General features: G+C 45.0%; 2 protein-coding genes across 2 annotated transcripts; one reads left to right on the top strand and one right to left on the bottom strand.

Annotated features, from left to right (window-relative positions):
• Nucleotides 1-11,525: 11,525 nt before the first annotated feature.
• On the top strand, nt 11,526-11,870 carry LOC105822848. Its single transcript, XM_012659880.1, has one exon. The coding sequence runs from the start codon at nt 11,526-11,528 to the stop codon at nt 11,868-11,870; it is 345 nt and encodes a 114-aa protein (XP_012515334.1).
• Nucleotides 11,871-16,669: 4,799 nt separating this feature from the next.
• On the bottom strand, nt 16,670-20,728 carry MIS12 (MIS12 kinetochore complex component). Its single transcript, XM_012659879.1, has 2 exons — nt 20,555-20,728; nt 16,670-17,439 (listed from the first exon to the last, which is right to left on the bottom strand). Exon 2 carries the CDS (start codon nt 17,397-17,399, stop codon nt 16,779-16,781), a length of 621 nt encoding a protein of 206 aa, XP_012515333.1. The 5' UTR covers nt 17,400-17,439; nt 20,555-20,728; the 3' UTR covers nt 16,670-16,778.
• Nucleotides 20,729-20,732: the final 4 nt, after the last annotated feature.

Genomic DNA, 20,732 nt, shown 5'->3' with positions numbered 1-20,732 from the left:
TGCTTGGCTCATCCTTCCCTGTAACCCATGTGAGCTGGGGAGGAAACAGCATTAATACCTGCCTAAGACAGTTTTTGCTGATATATTTGATATGATATATATGCTGATCCAAAAGAGTTTTATGATTCTTTAGTGGCTGGTTTTTATTTGTTTGTAATTTCAGAAGGTCTTGGTTTGAACATGTTACAGTTTGGGAGAAAACAAAATATCCTTATGGTTCTTTCCTTATTCTTGTGGTAGATTATATTAATATATAAAATAAAATTTACCATTTTAACCACTGTTAAGCATACAGTTCTGTGGCATTAAGTACATCCACACTGATATGCAACCATCACCCCCATCCATCTCCAGAACTTTTTCATCTTCCCCAACTGAAACTCTGTACCCATTGAACACTAACTCCCCATTCTTCCCTCCCCTTGGCCCCTGGTAACCACTATTCTACCTTCTTTCTCTTTGAATTTGACCATTCTCAGAACCTCATATATACATGGAATCATATAACAATCGTCCCTTTGTGAATGGCTTCTTTCACTTAGCATGTTTTCAAGGTTCATTCATGTTGTAGCATACATCAGAATTTCCCTTCCTTCTTAAGGCGAAAAATATTCCATTGTATGTCTGTGCTACATTTTGGTTACCTATTCATCTGTTGGTGAACTCTTGGGTTGCTTCCACCTTTGGCTATTTTGAACAATGCTGCCATGAACATGAGTGTACAAATGTCTCTTTGAGACCCCGCCTGCAATTCTTTGGGGAATATACCCAGAAGCGGACTTGCTGGACCATCCTTATGCTTCTTAACCATTCACTCAGGGTCAGCTCCTGGGGTGGGGAGGGTAACGAAGGGAGGGGAAGAAGAATGATCTTGCTGAATCAGCTGTTTGATTATCCTTGTTCTCTAGAGGCAGCACGGGGAGAAGAGGACAGAACAAAAGCAGCCAAACTTATTTTCTCTGGGGAAGATCAAATGTAGAGAGCAGGGATCTGTGTGTGTTGAAAGAAACGGGGAAGAGGGTGAGAATATCCAGAGTGGGGAGTTCTGCCAGGCCGTGGAATGAAGCTGAGGTGCTGAAAGCAGTAAGCTCTCTGTAGTGGGAGGAAAAACCAACGTGGAAAGTTAACAATTTGATGTAGAACCTCAGCGATGACTGTGAAGAACCAGTCAGTGACCAATTAGGCTAAATTGGGTCTGGGGTAGGCTGTGAGTAGGGCCAGCTTCCTGGATGTGCCACCCGTGCAATTGTACATGTCCCCCATGCTTAGGCTTAATGCTTGGCAGTCACTGCCTTGAAATTCTTACTAATTTTATCTTTGAATTTGTGTTTTGCAAGTGAAGTCTGCTAGGACCATGGAGCATGAACCAGGGCAGGAAGGGAGGGTAGGGAGGCTTGGAGCCTTAGCTCAGGTGGGGTCCTGCCTCCCAGGTGCCTCATCACAGTCCCTGGACAGGTTTGTGGCTGCTCACTCCCCATCCCCTGGTGCTCCAGGCTCCACTCAACTTCCCCTTCTCCGCCCTGCAGGGCATGGCATGGGATTGGGCACAGGTTCCCTGAAGCATCTCATGGTGGTGCGGGGCATGGCAGCAGCTGTCCCTGCATTGGGTCGGAAGTGCCATGGCCCATTCAGCAGGTGGCTGGGCCTTTCGCCCACCCACTCATCCTGGTACGTCCTGGTGTGGAGGCTGCAGTACACTTGGAGGTTTCCCACCTCCTGTGGGTTTGGGTGGTGGGCCTGTGGAAAGGGGAGCTTGACTTCCCTGCCCCCAGTCAGGGCATGACATGTAGATCCACAGGTTGGCAGGAGGAGGAATTCAGCAGCCAGTTTCAAAGCAGTCATATTTTTCAGGATGACAAATAGCTACATCCCAAACAGCAGCAGGGATTTCTGGAAAGTTCTTCCCACCCACCTGCCCACTCACACATGCACACACACGCAGCGTCACCACCACTGCCACCAATGCTTGATTCCTGAGCTGGGCATGAGCACTTTCAGCTAAAAGTGGCCTTTGTGCATTTTGCCTCTTACTCAGTGTACATGGTCTTTGGAGGTGAGCAGGCCCGGGGTGGGCAGCTGGGTGTGGGCGTTGGGAGGTATAGCTCTTACCTGGGTCAGGGGGACCGGGGTAGGAACCCCAGCACTGTCAGTACTAGTGGCAGATTCTGGACAAGTTCCTTCACCTCTCAGCCTCCATCTCCTCACTAGAATATTAGAGAAAACACTGGTGCCTAACTTACGGGGTCATGAAAATTAAGTGAGGCCACCTCTGAGCTGTGTTGAGCACAGTTTCCAGCACGCAGTCTGCGCTCAGCAATCGGTTGCTGTTGCAACGGTGGCGGCTGCTGTTATTACCTGAGTGTGTCCTAGGATTGCTCACAGGAGGTGTCACCAACATGGTGAGCTGGCCATTGTGAAGACCTGGCTTTTGGCCTGGCAGACTCATAGTCCTGATTTGTGTTCACTCAGACACTGTATCCGTTGTCCACGGGCAAGTGCCCCTAAATGGATGAAGGAAACCTACCTAGGCACAGCTCAGGAGCAGGGATCCTCCCAGGAGAGGCCTCTCTTTCATATACCCGGAGGGTTATGTGCTCTGGGCAGGTCCCAGAAGCAGGAGCTGAAGGGAGCCTTTGTCCATTCAGGGCCTTTTGGTGGATTCTGGCTCCAGGCCCTGAACTCAAGGGGATTTTCCTGGAACACTTGGGCACCAAGCAGGGAGTGACGCTGTAGCTTGAGACCTTTAGGTATCTGTCTTGTCAGGGATGCCGGGGGGCCCTGAAGTTCCCGGCCAGGGGCAGACTTAGCTGTCTCATTTCGAGGCACAGGTAGAGCTTACACCAAGGAGAGCCCGTGGAGTCAGCCAAGCTCTCTCAATTCCTGACAGATAGAGCCGCCAGAGGTCACCAGGCTGAGACCAGAGTTGTTTTGCACTGCGTTCATTTCCGTATAGCTGAGCCAGGTGGAAAATAACAAGCTGTCCTGGGGACACTGAATCTCTGTTGTTTGAGCTCTGAATTTAGCCTCACACCTTCTTAATATGCAAGGAACACTGCAGTGGCTAAAGCATTTTAACACCTTCATTCCTTACTTACCTCCAGCTCCTCTCCAACAAGCCCTCACATGGCCTGGCCCCAAGACACCCCTGCTTCTGAGCCTTCTCCCCCTGTCTCCCCAGCCCACTCCTGATGGGCAGGTTTGTGTAGCTTTCTCAGCGCTGCAGACTCACACACAGCTCTTCCATTCTACCCTGCACATCCTGCCATTCCACCTGAAACACCCTTCTATTCACGCTGTACAACTTCTGTTCCAACCTAAACATTCTTCCATTCCACCCTTCCCATCCTTTTCTTCCATCCTACACATGCTTCCATTCCATTCCACTCACTGTTCTTTTCCATTCTACACATCCTCCCACTACACCCTATACATCCTCCAATTCCGCCCTCCACACACTTCCTTCCCAGCCTTCACATCCTGGAATTCCATCCTATATACCCTCCCATTTAGTCCTGGACACTCTTCCATTCTACACCAGACACCATTCCATTTCACCCTAAAGAAGCCTCTATTCCACCCTAGACACCCATTCATTTCACCAAACACATCCTTCTATTCCCCTCTACACACCCTCCCATTCCCCCTTCATAGCCTCCCCCCACCGTACACACTCTTCCATTCCATCCTACACACCCTTTCTTTCCACCCACACACCCTTCTAATCTACGTACCATTCCCTTCCACCTTATACATCCTCCCATTTTACCCTACACACCCTCCAGATCCACCCTAAACACCCTCCCATTCTACACTAAAAATATTTGCCTTCCACCCTATGCGCTCCTTCAATCTACCCTAAACACCCTTCCATTCTGCCTTACAGATCTTCTCATTCCACCCTCCATAACTTCCCATTCCAGCTACACACCCTTCCGTTCCACCCTAGACACTCTTCCATTCTACCCTACACATACTTCTATTCCACCCTACACTCCTTTCCTTTCCTACCTACATACCTCTCCATTATACCTTACACTCTCTTCTATTTCATCCTGCAGACCACTTCATTCTGCCCTGGACATCCTTCCATTTCAGCCTACACATACTTCCATTCCACTCTATACACCCTTCCTTTCCACTCTATGCAATTATACATTCCACCCTCCATTCCAACAACCTCCCATTACACCCTACAACCCTCCTTTCCACACTACACACCATTTTTTTCCACCCTGTATATCCTCCTATTCAACCCTACACATTCTTCCATTCCACCCTACACACCACTCCATTCCACTTTATACATTCTTCTATTCCAACCTAAACACACTCCCATTCTTCCCTAAATATTCACTCATGCCACCCCCAACACACCACCATTCCACACTATGCTCCCTGTCATTCCACCTTACACACCCTTCCATTCTGTCTTATATGCTCTCTGATTTTATCCTATTCATGCTTCCCTTACACCCTACACACTGTCCCATTATTTCTACACACCCTTTCCTTCCACCCTACTCACTCACACATTCCACTTTATACATCCTCCCATTCAACCCTACTCATCTTCCAATTCTACCCTATATACCCTCCCATACCACTTTACACATCCTCTGGTTACCCCAACACACCCTTCCATTCCACCCTATACACCCTACATACCCTCCCATTCCACACTAGACACCCTCTTATTCCACCCTACACACCATTTCATTTCACCCAAGATACCCTTCCATTCAACTCTAGACACCATTCCATTCCACCCTAGACACACCTCCATCCCACCTTTCAGACCCGTCCATTTCACCCTAGTCACTCTTCTGTCCAACCCTACACACCTGTCCATTCCATTCTATACACCTTCCCATTCCACCCTACACAGCCTTTCATTCCACCCAACACTCCCTGTAACTTCACACTATACAACCTTTCTATCACCCTACTCATATTTCCATTCCACCCTATACATTCTGGCATTCCATACTATACTCCCTTCCTTTACAACAAGACGCTGTTCCATTCCACCCCAGACACCCCTCTGTTACACCCTACAATCCATGTCATTCAATCCTATACACCCTCCCATCCACCCTACACACCCTCCATTCCACCCTATGCACCCTTCCATTTCACCCTAGACACCTTTCCATTCTACCATACATACCCTCCCATTGCACCCTACACACCCTCCCATTCCACCCTACAAATCATTTCATTTCAATCTACACACTTTTTCATTACAACCTACAATCTCTATCTATTCACCCTGCATGCCCTTCCATTTCACCCTAGATACCCTTCCACTCCACACTAGACAACCATCCCTTCCACCACATACATTCTTCCTTTCCACCCTACATCCACTTCCATTCCAACTTACACTCTTACATTCCATCATACACATCCCTCCATTTCACTCTAGACACCCCTTCTTTCTACCAAAAAGACAGTCTTAGTCTACCCTACACACCCTTATATTACACCCTCCATACCCTCCCATTCCACCCTACACATCCTTTAATTCTACCCTCTCACTTGACCCTATACATCCTTCCATTGCAACCTTCATTGTTCCATTCCACCCTACCCACCCTTCCACTTACACACTATTCCATTCCACTCTACACACCCCTCCTACACACCCTATATATCCTCCCATTGCACCCTTCATTGTTCCCCTTCCACACACCTTTCACCCCGCCCATATTTTCACCCTACCCACCTTCCACCCACCTTTCTTTTTTAATATTCACACTCTTCCTTTCCACCCTACACGCCATTGAATTCTGCCCTACACATTTAGCCCTAGAAATGCCTCCATTCTACACTACACATCCCTCCATTTCATACTACGCAATCTTTCATTTCACCCTTGCCACCCTTCCATTCCACCTTACACACTTTCCCATTCCACCCTCCACAACCTTCCATTCCACTGTATACACCCTGCCATTACACCATATGCACCCTCCCTGTCCACCCTACAAACCTTATTCTACCCTACATACCCTTTCGTTTCACCTTACTCATCCTTGTATTCTACCCTAAACAGCCCTCCCTTCCACTTTACATACCCTAGAATTCCACCCTACCACCCTTGCATTCCAAATTACATGCCCTCCTATTTCTTCCTAGACACCCTTCCATTCCACCCTACACATCCTCATATTCCACTCTACACACTCTTCCATTCAACCTGCAATCTCTCCCATTGCACCCTACATACCCTCCCATTCCATCTTAAATACCAGTCCATTCCACCCTACACGCCACTCTATTTTACCCAAGTCACCCTTCCATTCCACCCTACACACCCTCCCATTCCAACCTATATTCCCTCTCATTTAACCCTATACACCCTCCCATTCCACCTGACAGACCATTCCAATCCACCCATCCTTAAATTCTACACTATATAACTTTCAATTCAACACTACACAGCCTTCCATTTTGCCCTGAACCCCTTCCCATTCCACCCTACCCACTCCTCCATTTCACCCTAGACATTTTTCCATTCTACCTTATACATTCCTCCAATCCACACTATAGAACCTGTCATTCCACCCCATACATCCCTTCCCATTCTACTCTATGCACCCTCGAATTCCACCCTACCACCCTTGCATCCCAAACTATATACCCCCCTATTTCTTCCTAGCGACCCTTCCATTCAACCCTGTACAACCCTCCTATCCACCCTAGACACCATTCTATACCACCGTATAAACTCTTTCCACCCTGCACACCCTCTCATTTCATCCTAGACACCCCTCCATTCCACACTAAACAACCATCCCTTCCACTTTATGTTTTTCTCTATTCCACGCTATACACCATTCCATTCCAACCTACACACTCTTTCATTCAACCCTACATGCCTTCTCATTCCACCCTATACATCCTCCCATTCCACCCTACCCATCCTTCCATTCCATCCTACACACTCTTCTCCTCCATTCTACCCACCTTTCTTTTCTAATATACACACCTTTCCATTCCACCCTGTACACCATTGTATTCCACCCTACACACACTCCAGTTTAACCCTAGACACCTTCCATTCTATACTAGACACAGTTCCATTCCATCCTAAATATACTTCTATTTCGTGCTAGACACCCTCTCATTTCATCCTACAAACCCTCCCATCCTACCACCATACACTCTTCCATTCCTCCCTAGACTCCTTTGCTCCCCAGACATATCAATGCTATCATACTTTTCTTCTGATCTACCACTTGAAAAATTTTTTGATTTTGGTCTTGAGACTGGATGAAGAAACTGAAGGTCCATATACTGACTTATGCACAGAGGGGTCTTCAGTATTTCTAACGGTGGAGGACCTTCAAAGCAGTGAATCTGGTTGGAAGGGGATAGAGGAAATTTGAGACTGTTGACATCACATAACACTTAAATCAAACTCAGAAAACATCCATTGTCCATATCAAAAAATTCAGGGACTGGTGGAGATTATTGGGGAGTTCAACTTCTCCCCTCTGCATTTCCCCTTGGATTCACCACTGTCTGCAGAGAAGAGAGAATGTTTGTTAGTAACCATAGCTCATGTTTGTGAATTGCTGTACAGTTTAAGAGCATTTTCACATGCACGGTCTTGGCATTTCCCAAACTTCAGGCCTCCCTAATCTGGCTTGATGATTTTCACCATATCTGTGGACCATCTGGACAGTTTAATTCCTTAATTTTTTCCTTTAAATTAAGTTTAATTCATTTAAAAATGTAATTTTTACATTTTTACCAAGCAGTAATTTCTGCAGAATCGTGAATTCAGTGTGCTGGTTATATTTTTTTCTAAAACACAGCAAAATAAGTACAGATCTTTTAAAAAAATGTTGTTCATGTGTTACCTAAAATCATCTCATTTATCCCCAGGGCTATGCGACACCACTCTTAGGAAATCATTGAATTATTTGATTGTTACTACAATCCAGTTAGCTGTATACTCTTAAGCCCATTTTACAGAGGAAAAAACAAAGACCTATGGAGATTAAATGATTAAATATACATAGATAGAAAGTATCAGAACTAGGAGTGGAAAGCATACTTTCTGTTTCTAAGTCTGGAACACATTCTCACTTCCCAAAAGAATATTTTATCACCTCCCCTTCACATCTCAGCCCTCCATGTCACATCTCCCACCACCATGATCACCCAAACCTCAAGGTCTGACAAAGGTCTCTGATAATGGGATTGCTAAACTTATTTCCTCAGTTCAAGTCTTCTTTAACCTTTCTGCTGAATTTGACCCTGTTGACCACTCCCAGGAAGTCTTTATCCCAGCACTGAGGTCCTCTGTCTTCTTATCTCCTGCTTTTACTCTGCCCATTCCTTAAAGGTTGGGATCCTTGGGGTGCTCTGTGAAGCCCCTCTTTTTTCCACCCTCTCAGGCAATCTCATCTGTGCCTGTGGCTCCACCCACAACCTCCATGCTGGTAATTCGCAAATCTAGATTGCTTGCTTAGACCTTGCACCTGAGGATGCTGGCGGCAAAGAAACCTTTACCCCCTTATGTCCCATAAGGACCTCAGAGTGAACACAGCTACAAAATAACTCATCATTGTCCCCTTAGACCTTCTGAGAAAACTTAGTTACCCCCATCTCTTCCCTCTTCCTCATCCTTCCCATCAGTGCTCAGCATAGTCCTATTTTATCTCTAAAATGTCCTTCTCATCCCAATTGCCACTTCTTTCATCTCTAACTTAATCTAGTGTGATAAAATCCTCACTGGTCAGTCTGCCACCAACCCCTTCCTCTGTAGTCCTGCCTCTATACTACTGTCAGAGTGAGCTTTCTAAAATGCAAATTGGTTTAAATCTTCCAGTGGATTTCTAGTTCCTTTAGGATAAAGTCTAAATTCCTTTCTGTCTGCATATCCAACCCCTCTCCATCCCACAGGCAACGTGAGCAAACACCACTCCTTGAAAACACCACTCAGTATACAGGATAGTAAGAAAAATGTGAGCACCAGAATTCTAGCCCTGAAAATTTCTAGTCATATAACTGTAGAGGAGTTGCTTAATGTCTCTTTTTCTCTCTGGTAGATTGCAAAAAATGACCACAAATTCTCCCTGTCACTTTGTTATGGGACTTTGCAGCTCTTCCCACGCTTTGAACCTGAGTTTGGTCTTAAGATTTGCTTTGGCCAATGGAACAGTAGAACATATAATCTCAAGCAGAGACTTGAATAGTTCTTTTGTTTTGGGACTTATACTCTTCCTGTGCTTGGAACCCTGAGACCACTATGTGAATAAGCTCAGCCTAGCCTGCTGGAACATGAAAAGCCTTGTGGAGGAGAACTGAGGAACCTGACCAATAGCTTGCTCACTTCCAGACATGGGAGTGAGGACATCCTGGATCTTCCTACCTCCAGCTGACCTATCAAACAAATGAGAGAACCCAGTGGAGATCATCTAAATAAGCTCAAACTAGAAGAATCTCCCAATCAACCCATAGCATTGTGAATAAAATCACATGGGTTTGGTTTGGTTTTGCCCTTGGGGTACCTGAGAAATGATAACTTGGTGTAGTTTTAAAAGTTTTAATGGAAGTACAATTTAATTCCATGAAAGTCATCTACTTTAAGTGTACAAGTCAATGAATTTTAAAAAATGTATAGAGTTGTGTAACCATGATGACAATCCAGTTTTAGAACATTTCTATCACTAAAAAGTTGCCTTGAACCTGTTTGCCGTTAATTGGCTCTGCCACCCTAGCCCCCGGCAACCACCAATCTGCTTTCTGTTTCTATAGGTGTGTCTTATCTAGACATTTCATATAAATGAAATCACACAATCTGCGGTGTTTTGCATATGGCTTTTTTCAGTTAATGTAACATTTCTGAAATTCAGCCAAGTTATAGCATGCATCAGTAGTTTACTATTGCTGAATAGTAATCGATTACATACACAAACCATATTTTGTTGATCCATTTGATGGACATTTGGATTGTTCTCACTTTTTGCCTATTACCAATAGTGCTGCTATGGACATTCATGTTCTCTTCTCTATGTGGACATATGTTTTCATTTCTCTTGGGTAGAAGCCTAGGAGTGGAATTGCTGGGTCGTATGGTAACTGTATGCTTAACTTTTCATGAAACTGCCCAACTGTCTTCCACAGTAGCTGCACCATCTGACATTCTCAACAGCACATATGAGGGTTCCATATTCTCCTTATCCTAGTCAACTGGAAGCTCTTTTAAGCTGGGGTTGCTATGCTGTGAGAATGTGAGTCTGCTGCTGGTAACAGCCATTCATTCGCTGCATCATTCATTCAGCAAATATTATCTGAGTACCTACCATTACCTGGTTGGCTCTGGCCATGCAAGAAGACCTTGGCAACACTGTAGGATGGTAAGAAACAGCACTCTAGTAACGTTGTTTTAGCACCCTGGTCCTCTTCCCCCTGGGGCCTTTCAGTTGCCGGAGACAATGAATTCCCTGATGGCAGTTTGAATTGGATCTGCTGAACTGACAGGGCCTGCCAGTGGACCCCTCCAACCCACTGGGACCCAAATAAATCTAGGTGATTGTTCTCCCCCCATTTCAGGAGGGAACACCAACCAGTCTTGGAACCTCGGGTGCAACAGAGGTGCCAGGAGATGCTGGTACTCAGCAGTTTGTGTCGGTACCAGCCGAAACCAGAGAGGGCCTGGTGGATGCCAAGAGGAGCCCTAAGTGGACCAAAGGGACAGAGGGGAAGTCTGAGAAACGGGCTCAGGTCAGGCGGGTCTTTGAAAGGATTTATTCCTAATCATATGTGAGATGCTCAAAAGGCTGGAACGCTGCTTTTATGGGTGAAGAGCAAGAAGAGAAAACAGGATGTGTAGATTCAGATGGAAATGGAGAGAGTGAGAAAGAGGAAGGCAGAGAAATGCACCCACTCTTTAGCCGTGCTGTCTCTGGACCTGGGGATTGTGACAGGATTTATTCTGTTAATTGCTTTTGCCTATACTGATTGCTAATTTTCAAGTTTTCCACAAAGATTATGTGTTAGTTTTTCATGCATTAAAATTAAAAATGTGAAAAAAGACCCCGCAATAAACATTTTTTTTAAAGGAAACATAAAGCCCTGGGGAAGCTTCCACACAGCTGGGAGCCTGGTCGTTCATCAGCATTTCAGCTCCTTGTGTGCCAAGCCCGGTTTCGGGCCCTGGGGTCCCAGCTGCGGGCTGGCGCTTCCTCCCCCACGTGACGCCTGTCTGGTTGCCATGGAGACAGACCTGGCTGCGCAGACTTGGGAGCTTTAGGCTGGAAGCTGGAACCCGGAGAGCCAACCTCTGCAACAGGCTGGGGGCGGAAGGAGGAGCCAGGGGAAGCGGCGCCTCAGCTGAGAGGCCTGCGGACCCTGCAGAGGCCCCCTGCCCCGCTGACTCCGCCCCCCGCCGCCCCCACCCCAGGTGGTAGAAATACAGCCGCAGCCCCGGCCGCCGCCCACAGCGCTTGGACCCGGCGTGGACTTGACCTCCCAGACCCAGCTGAGCGACTTGCCCGCGCTCCACGCCCATGGCGGACGGACTGTTTCAGCGCAAAGCCTGGGGTCCCGAGCAGATTCGCCCGGACCCCGACCCCGAGTCCGAAGGCCTGTTTGACAAGGCTCCCCCGGAAGAGCCCCCAGCCGCCCGCGCGGGCAGGAAGGCGGGTCGGCGCGCCGGCGGGAGGGCGCAGGGTGGCCGCGCCGGGCAGCCCCCGAAGGCCGCTGCGCGCCCCCCGCCCAAGGAGGAGCAACCTCCGCTGGACGAGGGCTGCTATCTTGACCATTTTCCGCACCTCTCCATCTTTATCTACGCGGCCATCGCCTTCTCCATCACCTCCTGCATCTTTACCTATATCCACTTACAGCTTGCCTGAGTGGCCAGGGCGGGGCGGGGTGGGTGGAGGCCAAGCGGGGAGGGAAAGGGAAAAAAAGGGCTCAGCATTTTGTGTTTTGGAGAAGCGCTGCACCTCCTTCATCTAGCTTTCGATGCTTGATTCTTTCCTTCTCTGTTGTCACTGCCTCTTTCATTCTATCATCCCCTCTGTTGTTACTCTCTAACTGTCCACCAGTAGGAAGGTTCAAAGTAGTTGCCAGCAATGAAATAAGGGTGCTATTTGTACCTGCAGTTGGGGGCGGGGGCAGTTAGCCTCCAATGTTTAGAATTCCATGGTGCGATTGAATCCCGTTTATAATTAGGATAATGTCCCTGGAGCCTACCACTTCGACGTGGGGACACGCCCAGGGAACTCATCGTTTTGTGTTTGGGGAGCGCAGAGCGCGTCCAACCTTCTGTTCTTTAAGGGATAAGCCAGACCCGGGCCTGAAGCCTTCCAGAGGGGGCCAGGCAGGGAGGGTCGGCGCCCTGGCCCAGGCTGGGCCGGAGCCCTGTGATGCTGCATCGCCCCCAGGAGAGCCGGCTGTGTCCCAGAGTTGGTGCGGGCCGAGGGAGAAGGACAGGAGCGTGCAGCCCCAGGACACGGTGAGTGGCGTTTGTCTGCGTATATTGGTGCGCCCCCAGGGGCTCGGGCTGAATGTACGGTGCGTTTTTCTGCCTTAGACTTTGCTGTTGCTTCGGGGCAGAGCGAGATCCGTAGCCAGAGGAGCTGTCCTGCCGGGAGGCCACGTTCGGGGTGTGTCCGGACGTCGTGGGACCTATGGCTACAGACCCTCCTGGATGCAGGCCCCGAGCTCGCCAGCTCCGCAGGATGAGACTCTAGGGACCCTGGCTGGGGTCCATGAGAAGACTGTCTTTGGGAACTCTGGGGTGGCTTCATTTTGGCCCAGAGCTTTTCTGGAACTGTGGGACCCAAGACTAAGGGGCTGAGGGGTTTGTCATTGCCAAGAGTCTGTGCTTGAAAGCCACCCGACCCCTTGGGGTTTGTCAACTCAGACTCAATACCAGAACCCACCTTGGTAGGTTATTCACCCACCTGCCATCTCTGTGTACTCATGAATGTTAAATGTCAAAACGCGGCTCTGTCACATTGCATATACTTTACTTGGAAATGTCTGTAATTGTGGTACCTGTGATGGAATAAATCACCTCCTTTTCAGTCTCCTCTATATTCATCTCTCCATTAATTTCCAAATATGCAGTGGGCCCTGTCAAACTTCCCAGTCTGCTCCAAGTGTAACCCCATGATCTTCACTACATCCCTCCACTTTAAGATACAGCATCTCCCTCCAATAAATAGCTATACAGACCCTTCAGTGGCATCTTTGTCCATATCAGGTCCATACAGCATGCCAGTATCTGGTTCTGCCATCCCCTGACAGCAGGTCTGACACTATGCCAGTGTGGCATTACCTATGGCTCCTTGGGTATTTAGTCCCCTCTTGCCTCCATTATCAAGACACTTCAGGCCCAGTACAGTTGCCTGCCTAAGCTCTGAAATTCACCCCGATTCACCAAGCCTGGGTCTTCGTAAATTCAGTGTTTTCCAATATCGGGGCCTTGCTGTTTTTGAGTTCTGACTTCATAATCCCACATCACTATATTCCTTGATACCTTGCCCCTCTACACCTTATTTCAGTGCTACAAGTATGACCTCCACTGTTCCCCAATGTCAGCCTGTGCTTTATAGCCACAGTTTACAATAATTCTCCCCGACAATCAGTGGCACTATTCTCCAAAATTGTATCTCCAAGGTACCTCAATATGTATCTCTCGCTATTTTCCAACTTTCAATCTTGGATACTGGATTCTCTACTATCTCTTATTATTGACTACCCACTGAATCCCAATATATGGCCTGGTGCTCCCCAAACAGTTGATCTCATTGTTTCCCATTCACATATTCCCTATTATCTCATTATACAGTCCTTCAACGGCTACTCAATATTCTTCTCTCAGCTAATTCCCTGATACTAGGCTCCTCTCCCTATTCTCAAAATCATAGTTCCCTGTTCCTCAACATTTGATATATTGTTCCACAATATTGTGACCCTTTGTGTGCTACCAAATCTGGGCTTCCATTTTCTACCCCAAATTCCAATATCTGGTTCCCATGGCTATGCTGCTATTAGAGCCCATGGCCTCTACAATCTTAACATTGGCTTTGATATTCTCGTAAATATCCAGCCCCATTTGATCCCCTTATTTTAGGACTGTTTGCACTGTTTCCCAAAAATGTGAATACTGTCTCCTCAATATTATAATCCAGTCTTCCTTAACATTCACCTCATTGCTGCTATCCTAAATTTTAAGCTCAGTCCAGCCCCAAAACTCACTTTCTTTCCATACCCCCATATTCTGTCCTGTCAGCCCATTACTTTTCCTCATACCTGATACTCAGCTTTGAAATTTCTGGTTCCATAGAGCTCCAATGGTTTGGCTTGCATTTTCTAACCAGTGTTAAATCTCCGCTACTCTCACATCACCCATGTATGTGTCCCTTTAGCATCGTGATGAGTCTGAGCCAGCCAATTTTCCTCATATAGTTTTAAGTATTCACATAATCCCTCCACTGCCCACCTAGTTTCACAGGTACTGCTTCCTTATATTGAGCTCTTAACTGTCCCCCAATTTCTGGGCTTCCAATTAGAAGTTCCCTTGTCCAAAATATCAAGCTTTTACCTGTTCACTCGATATTAATGGACAGCATTTTCAGCGTTTGACCATAAAAACAAATGGGCCCATTTTTGGTCCTTGCACCTCGTCGCTCAAGAATCAAATTCTAGAGAGTCTTACTGGCCTGGCTGGGGTTACGTGTCCACCTTTGGCCAAAAGACAGAAGAGATATTTTATTTTAATAGGCAACCACATGAAAATAGCATAAGAAAGAGTTTCCCAGAGGAAGACTGAAATGCCATGGATGCTACGCAGGTGAAAAATACCAGACGAGATAAACTGACTTTCAGCAGATCACAAAGAATGAAGGCAGAGCCAGTTGTTTTGGGCAATTGTCCTATTATATATTGGGTTGTCAGTGGTGGGTATAGAGACAGTGAAGTGAGTGGTAGTTTCTCAGTATCTTGGGATAGCGGTACGTTTAAGTTGTGGGAGACAGTGGAACCTGATATTGGGAGAATAACGGATTAATTTTTTAACTGTGTCATTGCCTATTAGGTTCCAAGCACGCAGATAGTGATCAGCAAAACAGACACAACCCTTGACTTCTCAGAACTCATTTTGTTAATAACAGAACTTACCACGTATCAGGCTTGGTAGTTTTGTTTTGTTTTAGACAGTCTCCCTCTTGTTACTGGCTAGAGTGCAGTGGCATCATCATAGCTCACTGCAACCTCAACTCGGGCTCAAGCAATCCTCCTGCCTCAGCCTCCCAAGTAGCTGGGACTACAGGCATGCACCACCATACCTGGCTAATTTTTCCATTTTTTGTAGAGATGGGGTCTCTTTTTTGCTCAGGCTGGTGTTGAACTCCTAAGCTCCTTATCTCTAGATCCTTAACTTAATTACACCTGCAAAGATCCTTTTTCCAAATAAGGTAACGTTCACATGTTCCAGGAATTAAGACATGGACATATCTTTTGAGAGATCACCATTCAACCCACTACAGTAGATTTTGAATAAGCTACACTGGTGAATAGAATGTTTTCATCTGGGTAAAAAGACATATTGAGGAAAGAAAACACCATGACATTACAGATAGCAGAAAATAAAAAACCAAAGCTGTTAAAACACATACATTTAATGTACAGGATTAGAAAAATGATGTCTTGATAATAAACATATTTCAGGTAAACATAAGCTTTCTAAATCTACATATAATTCAATGCAAATAAAATTAAACCCTAAGTTACTCCTCCTTTACATAAAGGAGAAACGTCAAATCTGTACTCTAAGAAGACATGGAGGGCAAGCAATACCTTAAGAGCAACCATTACTATTTCTTCCATTTCCGTGAGTGATCTAACATTTTAACATGGACCAACTACAAAAAGAAATATTAGACTCCATTGAATTTAAGCACAAGATGCAGCTAAAATTTCTCCAAGGGTTCTAAATATTTGATGATTATGACTGTGAATAAATAATTAAATATTGGGTATAAGGCAGATTCCAAAATTAACTGAAGTATGAAAAGAAATTGGTATAAATACCCAACAGTCAATAAATATAAATTTCACTATTGGGTATGCTCCAAGCTTCCTTTTCTATTCCAGATCTGCTCCTTTTGTGTCCAAGGTCTTCTCCTGCTAGACTCCAAGATAGTAAACTGCTTAACATTATCAGGGCCTTGGTCTTGGGAAGGATTTATTTTGGAAACAAAAATAACTTTCTTCTTTACCAAAGATTGAGGTTGTCTTTTTTGCTCTTGCTTCTTTCAACTAGTTATCAACTCCCTCATGTATGAAAAGTTACAGGGCAAGAGCAAGCACTTTATGTTGGCTGTCTCAATAGTGTAATAAGTGGTAAATAAAGGAGCCACCCATTTAACCCTTTTCTCATTTGGTCTCATTCGAAGAATAAGCCAAAAGAATCAAGGTCACAAAGGGCTCATGACCAAGGTACAACTCTACAAATATCTTTGGCCATGGCTTATTTCTTCAATCATGCCCAATCATGCCCCCAAATAAGCTGTTATTGAATCAAGAATCCCTTCTCACCTGTGAGAGGCCTCTAAAGAACAGAAGCTTCTGACTAGTTCAAGGTAGTACATAGATACTTCAGGAGAGTGGACCAAAAAAGAGGAAGATGTAGAATACAAGAAAGAGTGAACAAAGAAAATCTAATACAATATACAGTTCACTTGAACAGTCATTGGTGTAAATTCCTTATCATTCTTTTTGACAGGCTCTTTATTTTTACTATTTAGAAATTAAGATATTTTCAGTCTTTTGCTTTCCTTTTCTACGTTGTCTCTAATGTTCTGTAGTTTTCTAGAGTTCTGAACGAGGGACACCAAACTCTCCCTGAAATCACTAGTCCCATGATCTCTGCCAACATTTTGAAGCTCATCAAACAAAGTCAATGTCTGTTTCAGTTTGGCCTCAACAATTTTTTGCTCTTCTAATTCTGCAAGAAGGGCCTGCTTAGTACATACTTCAGTCTTGTACTTCTCCTGTAACTGGTCAATTTCTTTCTGGAGATGCTGAAATTCTTCCTCGGTATAAGGATGTATCTCCTTACATTTATCTTCAGGAAGCAAGATGTTTGGGGGAATACGCAAAATCAACTGCAAAAACAGCTGCTCCATTTTGCCAAAAAGGTTATCAAAACGTCCTTTCATGAAGCTAAGAAACTTCTCTGTGCATTTGCGAATCTGGACTGGGCTGATCTCACAGTTTGGGATGCCTTCCAGCTTCTTCAGAATAACCTGTTCAACAGCCTGCATCACTTCAAATAGGTAGTCTTGAAATGCAATGTAGATCCTGAGCATGCACGTTTGTGGTGTGAAGCCAAAGAACTGGGCCTCATAGGTCATTGGATCAACAGACATCTTGGCTTATTTTGCTATGTTATTTTCTATTGTGTAAAATCTGCAAATGTAAAAAGAAAAAAAATTAATTTGGATAAAAAAAATCTGAGGAAAGTAACAAATCACATCACAGATAGCAAACAAACAAGGGAGCAAATAAAAAATAAGTCTGTGTTCCTTGATAACTGATGCCACTTCCAGTCTTACTGTCCACAACAGGATACAAATCCTTACCTCGCTGAGGCTCTATACCCTCCCTATCTCCCTCCTCATTGTTCAATTCCCTCACCTCTGAGACTTTGACATATAGCTCAATTTTCTGAATTTTTTTTTTATCATCCTAGACAACTTTGAAGTCTAGACAGATGGCCCAAGCAATGCCCTAGAGACTCTCAGTTTCTTGAGCTTCAATGAGCTACATTCTCCATCTTTTAGCCACCTGGCTCTTGATAATTATAACTACTCTTCCAAATTGCTCCTACTTTTGGACAATCTCCTATGCTATTCTTCCAACAACTCTCATTTGCATACTTACATTATACCTTAGTCTTCAAGATTTACAGGCCTCCAACCCTCTCTTTCTTAATCTCAGTCTCTTCCACTTCACTTCTTTCCCCATTGATTTTAGGCCCCACGATTTATCACTTTGACCACTCCCTAGCCAATGTTCTCAGTTCTCTTGTCTTCCAACCTAGCCATCTGAAAAAAACCCCAGTTAGAAATGAGCAATCCTCTTGTCAGCTTTAGAATCCTGAAATGTTTTTTCTAGGGTCTAGCAGTCATTCCTTTTAAAGCTAAACATCTCCCTGTCACTGTGTGAGTTTATCCTAGGCATCTTTTTCCGAGATGTAACTATATGCTTGTCACAGAAATAAAAGAAGTTTTATTGTTCCTACATTTAATCTTAGCCAAAAGGCTGAGAAGCAATAGAAGTTTTATTCTTTCAGATAAAGACAATTAGTGAAAACAAACTGCTATTTCAAATACCAGGTGAATTTAGGATGGACTTTATGAAGAATTTGTAGCAAATGGTGCAAATCTTCTTATGGGAAGACAAGGTGCTGTTATGTATGTAATGGCTAAAAATAAGAGTGGTTATAACTGCGCAGCTGTATAAATAGGGTAGAATTTATTTATGGTTTTGTAATCTCATTCACAGATTACCTATAATACATTGTAATCTGGATATGCTTATTCAATAATAGAGCCGCTCTCTTTTCTGTTTTGTGGAGAGGATTCTCTAGGTTGGCAGGATTTTTATTTCCTCAACATTTCCCTATGCCTCCAGGATTAAGTTCAAACTCTTTTCAACATGGCTTATGAGGGCCTTAATCACCTGACCCTCACTTATCACACTTTGTTTTTCTTTTTAAGTACTTACAAGTACATAACTGAGTTGATAATCTTTCCTATTTCATAGCACTCTATTTTTGGTCCATGCTAGTTTCTCCCTTATTTTATTCTTCTACCTTTCATCTCTCAACCTTAGTAGTAACCTAATTTAGCATTTTTAATGTATGCCTTTTCAATTCATCTTTAACAGTTGTTAGATATATATTCTTGAAAAATATAGGTCTATGCATGTTTACATTTTTATGTTGGTGATAACTTCATGTTATACTCAAGTTTACTTCATTGGTTCTAACTGAGGTATCCCATCAATTTTAGCACTTGCAAATCCCACACTTAATGTGTCCAATCTCCTTGTGACAGACACCTAGTTTGCTTCCAGTATCTTGCTACCAAAAATGTTATAATGAATACCCTCCTATATGATGTCTTCTTAGGGACCTGCAGGGAATTTACACTGGGAAATAATTATTCGGCCATAGTTTACTCATCATAATGTCAGTAAATACTGCCAAAATATTCTCCTGAACATGCAGCCTGGTTTACACTCTTACTTGCAGTATATGGGACTTTCTCACATCTTTGCCAACACGTGATACTATTAAACATTCTAATTTTTGCCAATTTTGTAGGTGTAAAATTGTTTTACATTGTTATTCTTTGAAAACCAAAACCATCTAGCACCACACACAGGTTGGACAAAGAAGTTAAACTACCCTATATTCCCTCCCACACACACCACCTAATGTTTACATTAGCATGACTTTACTGTTCTAGACTAGAAAATTTTCACTGTTCAAATGGCTTAATTGTTCACTACAAACTCCCTAAAAGATGGATCAACTCTTCAGTGGAGAGCATCAACATGGAACCTAAGATTCTCTGAAATCCTTGCCTCACTTTTCCATCAATCCTCTACTGTGGTATCATAATCTGTACCCTATTCTAATTAAGCCTCCACTCTAAAACACCCACCTTAAACTTCCAATTCTCAAATAATTCTGATCTTGCCTTTCTTCCCTATGAGACGGCCAAAGCTCTGTTGAGGTGATGTTCTCCCTTACTACAGTAAGCAATAAATCAGCATTGCTTTATCAACAGTTTGCTGAGCGTGGTATTTGGGGGAAATTTCTCCTGTGAATGACCAACTTATATGCTTTTTAAAAACCACTCTCTGCAGCCTTTTACTTGGGTCCTTCTTTATATACTACCAGATATGACGGTCACTCCCTTGTTCCAAAAATTTTTAGTGCTTCCTTATAATCCACCGAACAAAGTATGATGTTCTTAACTTCTCCTGCTATGATCTGGCTACTCTGCTCCAACCAAAGCGAGCTATTTTCTTTCCCTCACGGAGAGATGCCCTGGCCAAACATCTTTCAAAGGCCAGTTCAAACACACTTCTCATAAATTCGCTCCTTTCAGTTCCCCTCAGGACCTCTCTTCGGGCAATGACTGATCAACTTCTACCGCCTCGTCTTCTCTATTAGACTTAAGAGTTCCTGAGCAGGATGAGTACGGCCTACTGAGTATTTTTTAGATTTAACGCGTACGTGCCCAGGCACGTCGAGGAGTTTAGTTTCCTAAGAACTTGTGACCACGCCGGACAGAACACAGAAGCCACAGAGCAGGAACGTCTTCCGGCCGCCTCCCGGCTCCCGTCGGGCCCTGCGGCCCCGCTGCATGCCGGGACCTGCAAGACCGAGCCTGCGGTTAGGCCGTAGAGGCTGACCCAACAAGCCACCGCGGCGCCCCCGCGATGATGCCAATCCAGTCCCAACCCTTCCCGCTGCTCCTCAGACAAAATGCAGCTCCACAGCACTTACCGTAGAGACCATGAGGGTGATGAATCCCACCGCACACCAGCTTACCGCCACCTCCTTTAAACCACAGCTAGCTACCAAAGATGGGCGGTACCGCTGGCTCCCCCAAATTCGATTGATAAGTGCCTCAGCGAACGAAAGCCAACGCGGGATGCTATCGCGCTCCTGATTGGCTGGCTGG

This window comes from Propithecus coquereli, unplaced genomic scaffold (genome assembly GCF_000956105.1).
Source record: "Propithecus coquereli isolate 6110/MARCELLA unplaced genomic scaffold, Pcoq_1.0 Scaffold640, whole genome shotgun sequence".
In the NCBI taxonomy this organism is placed as follows: domain Eukaryota; kingdom Metazoa; phylum Chordata; class Mammalia; order Primates; family Indriidae; genus Propithecus; species Propithecus coquereli.
This window is presented reverse-complemented; position numbering and strand designations above follow the sequence as displayed.

Excerpts from the sequence above, each read along its gene's own strand:
- MIS12 (XM_012659879.1), bottom strand. The coding sequence starts at position 17,399 with ATGTCTGTTGATCCAATGACCTATGAGGCCCAGTTCTTTGGCTTCACA.
- LOC105822848 (XM_012659880.1), top strand. The coding sequence starts at position 11,526 with ATGGCGGACGGACTGTTTCAGCGCAAAGCCTGGGGTCCCGAGCAGATT.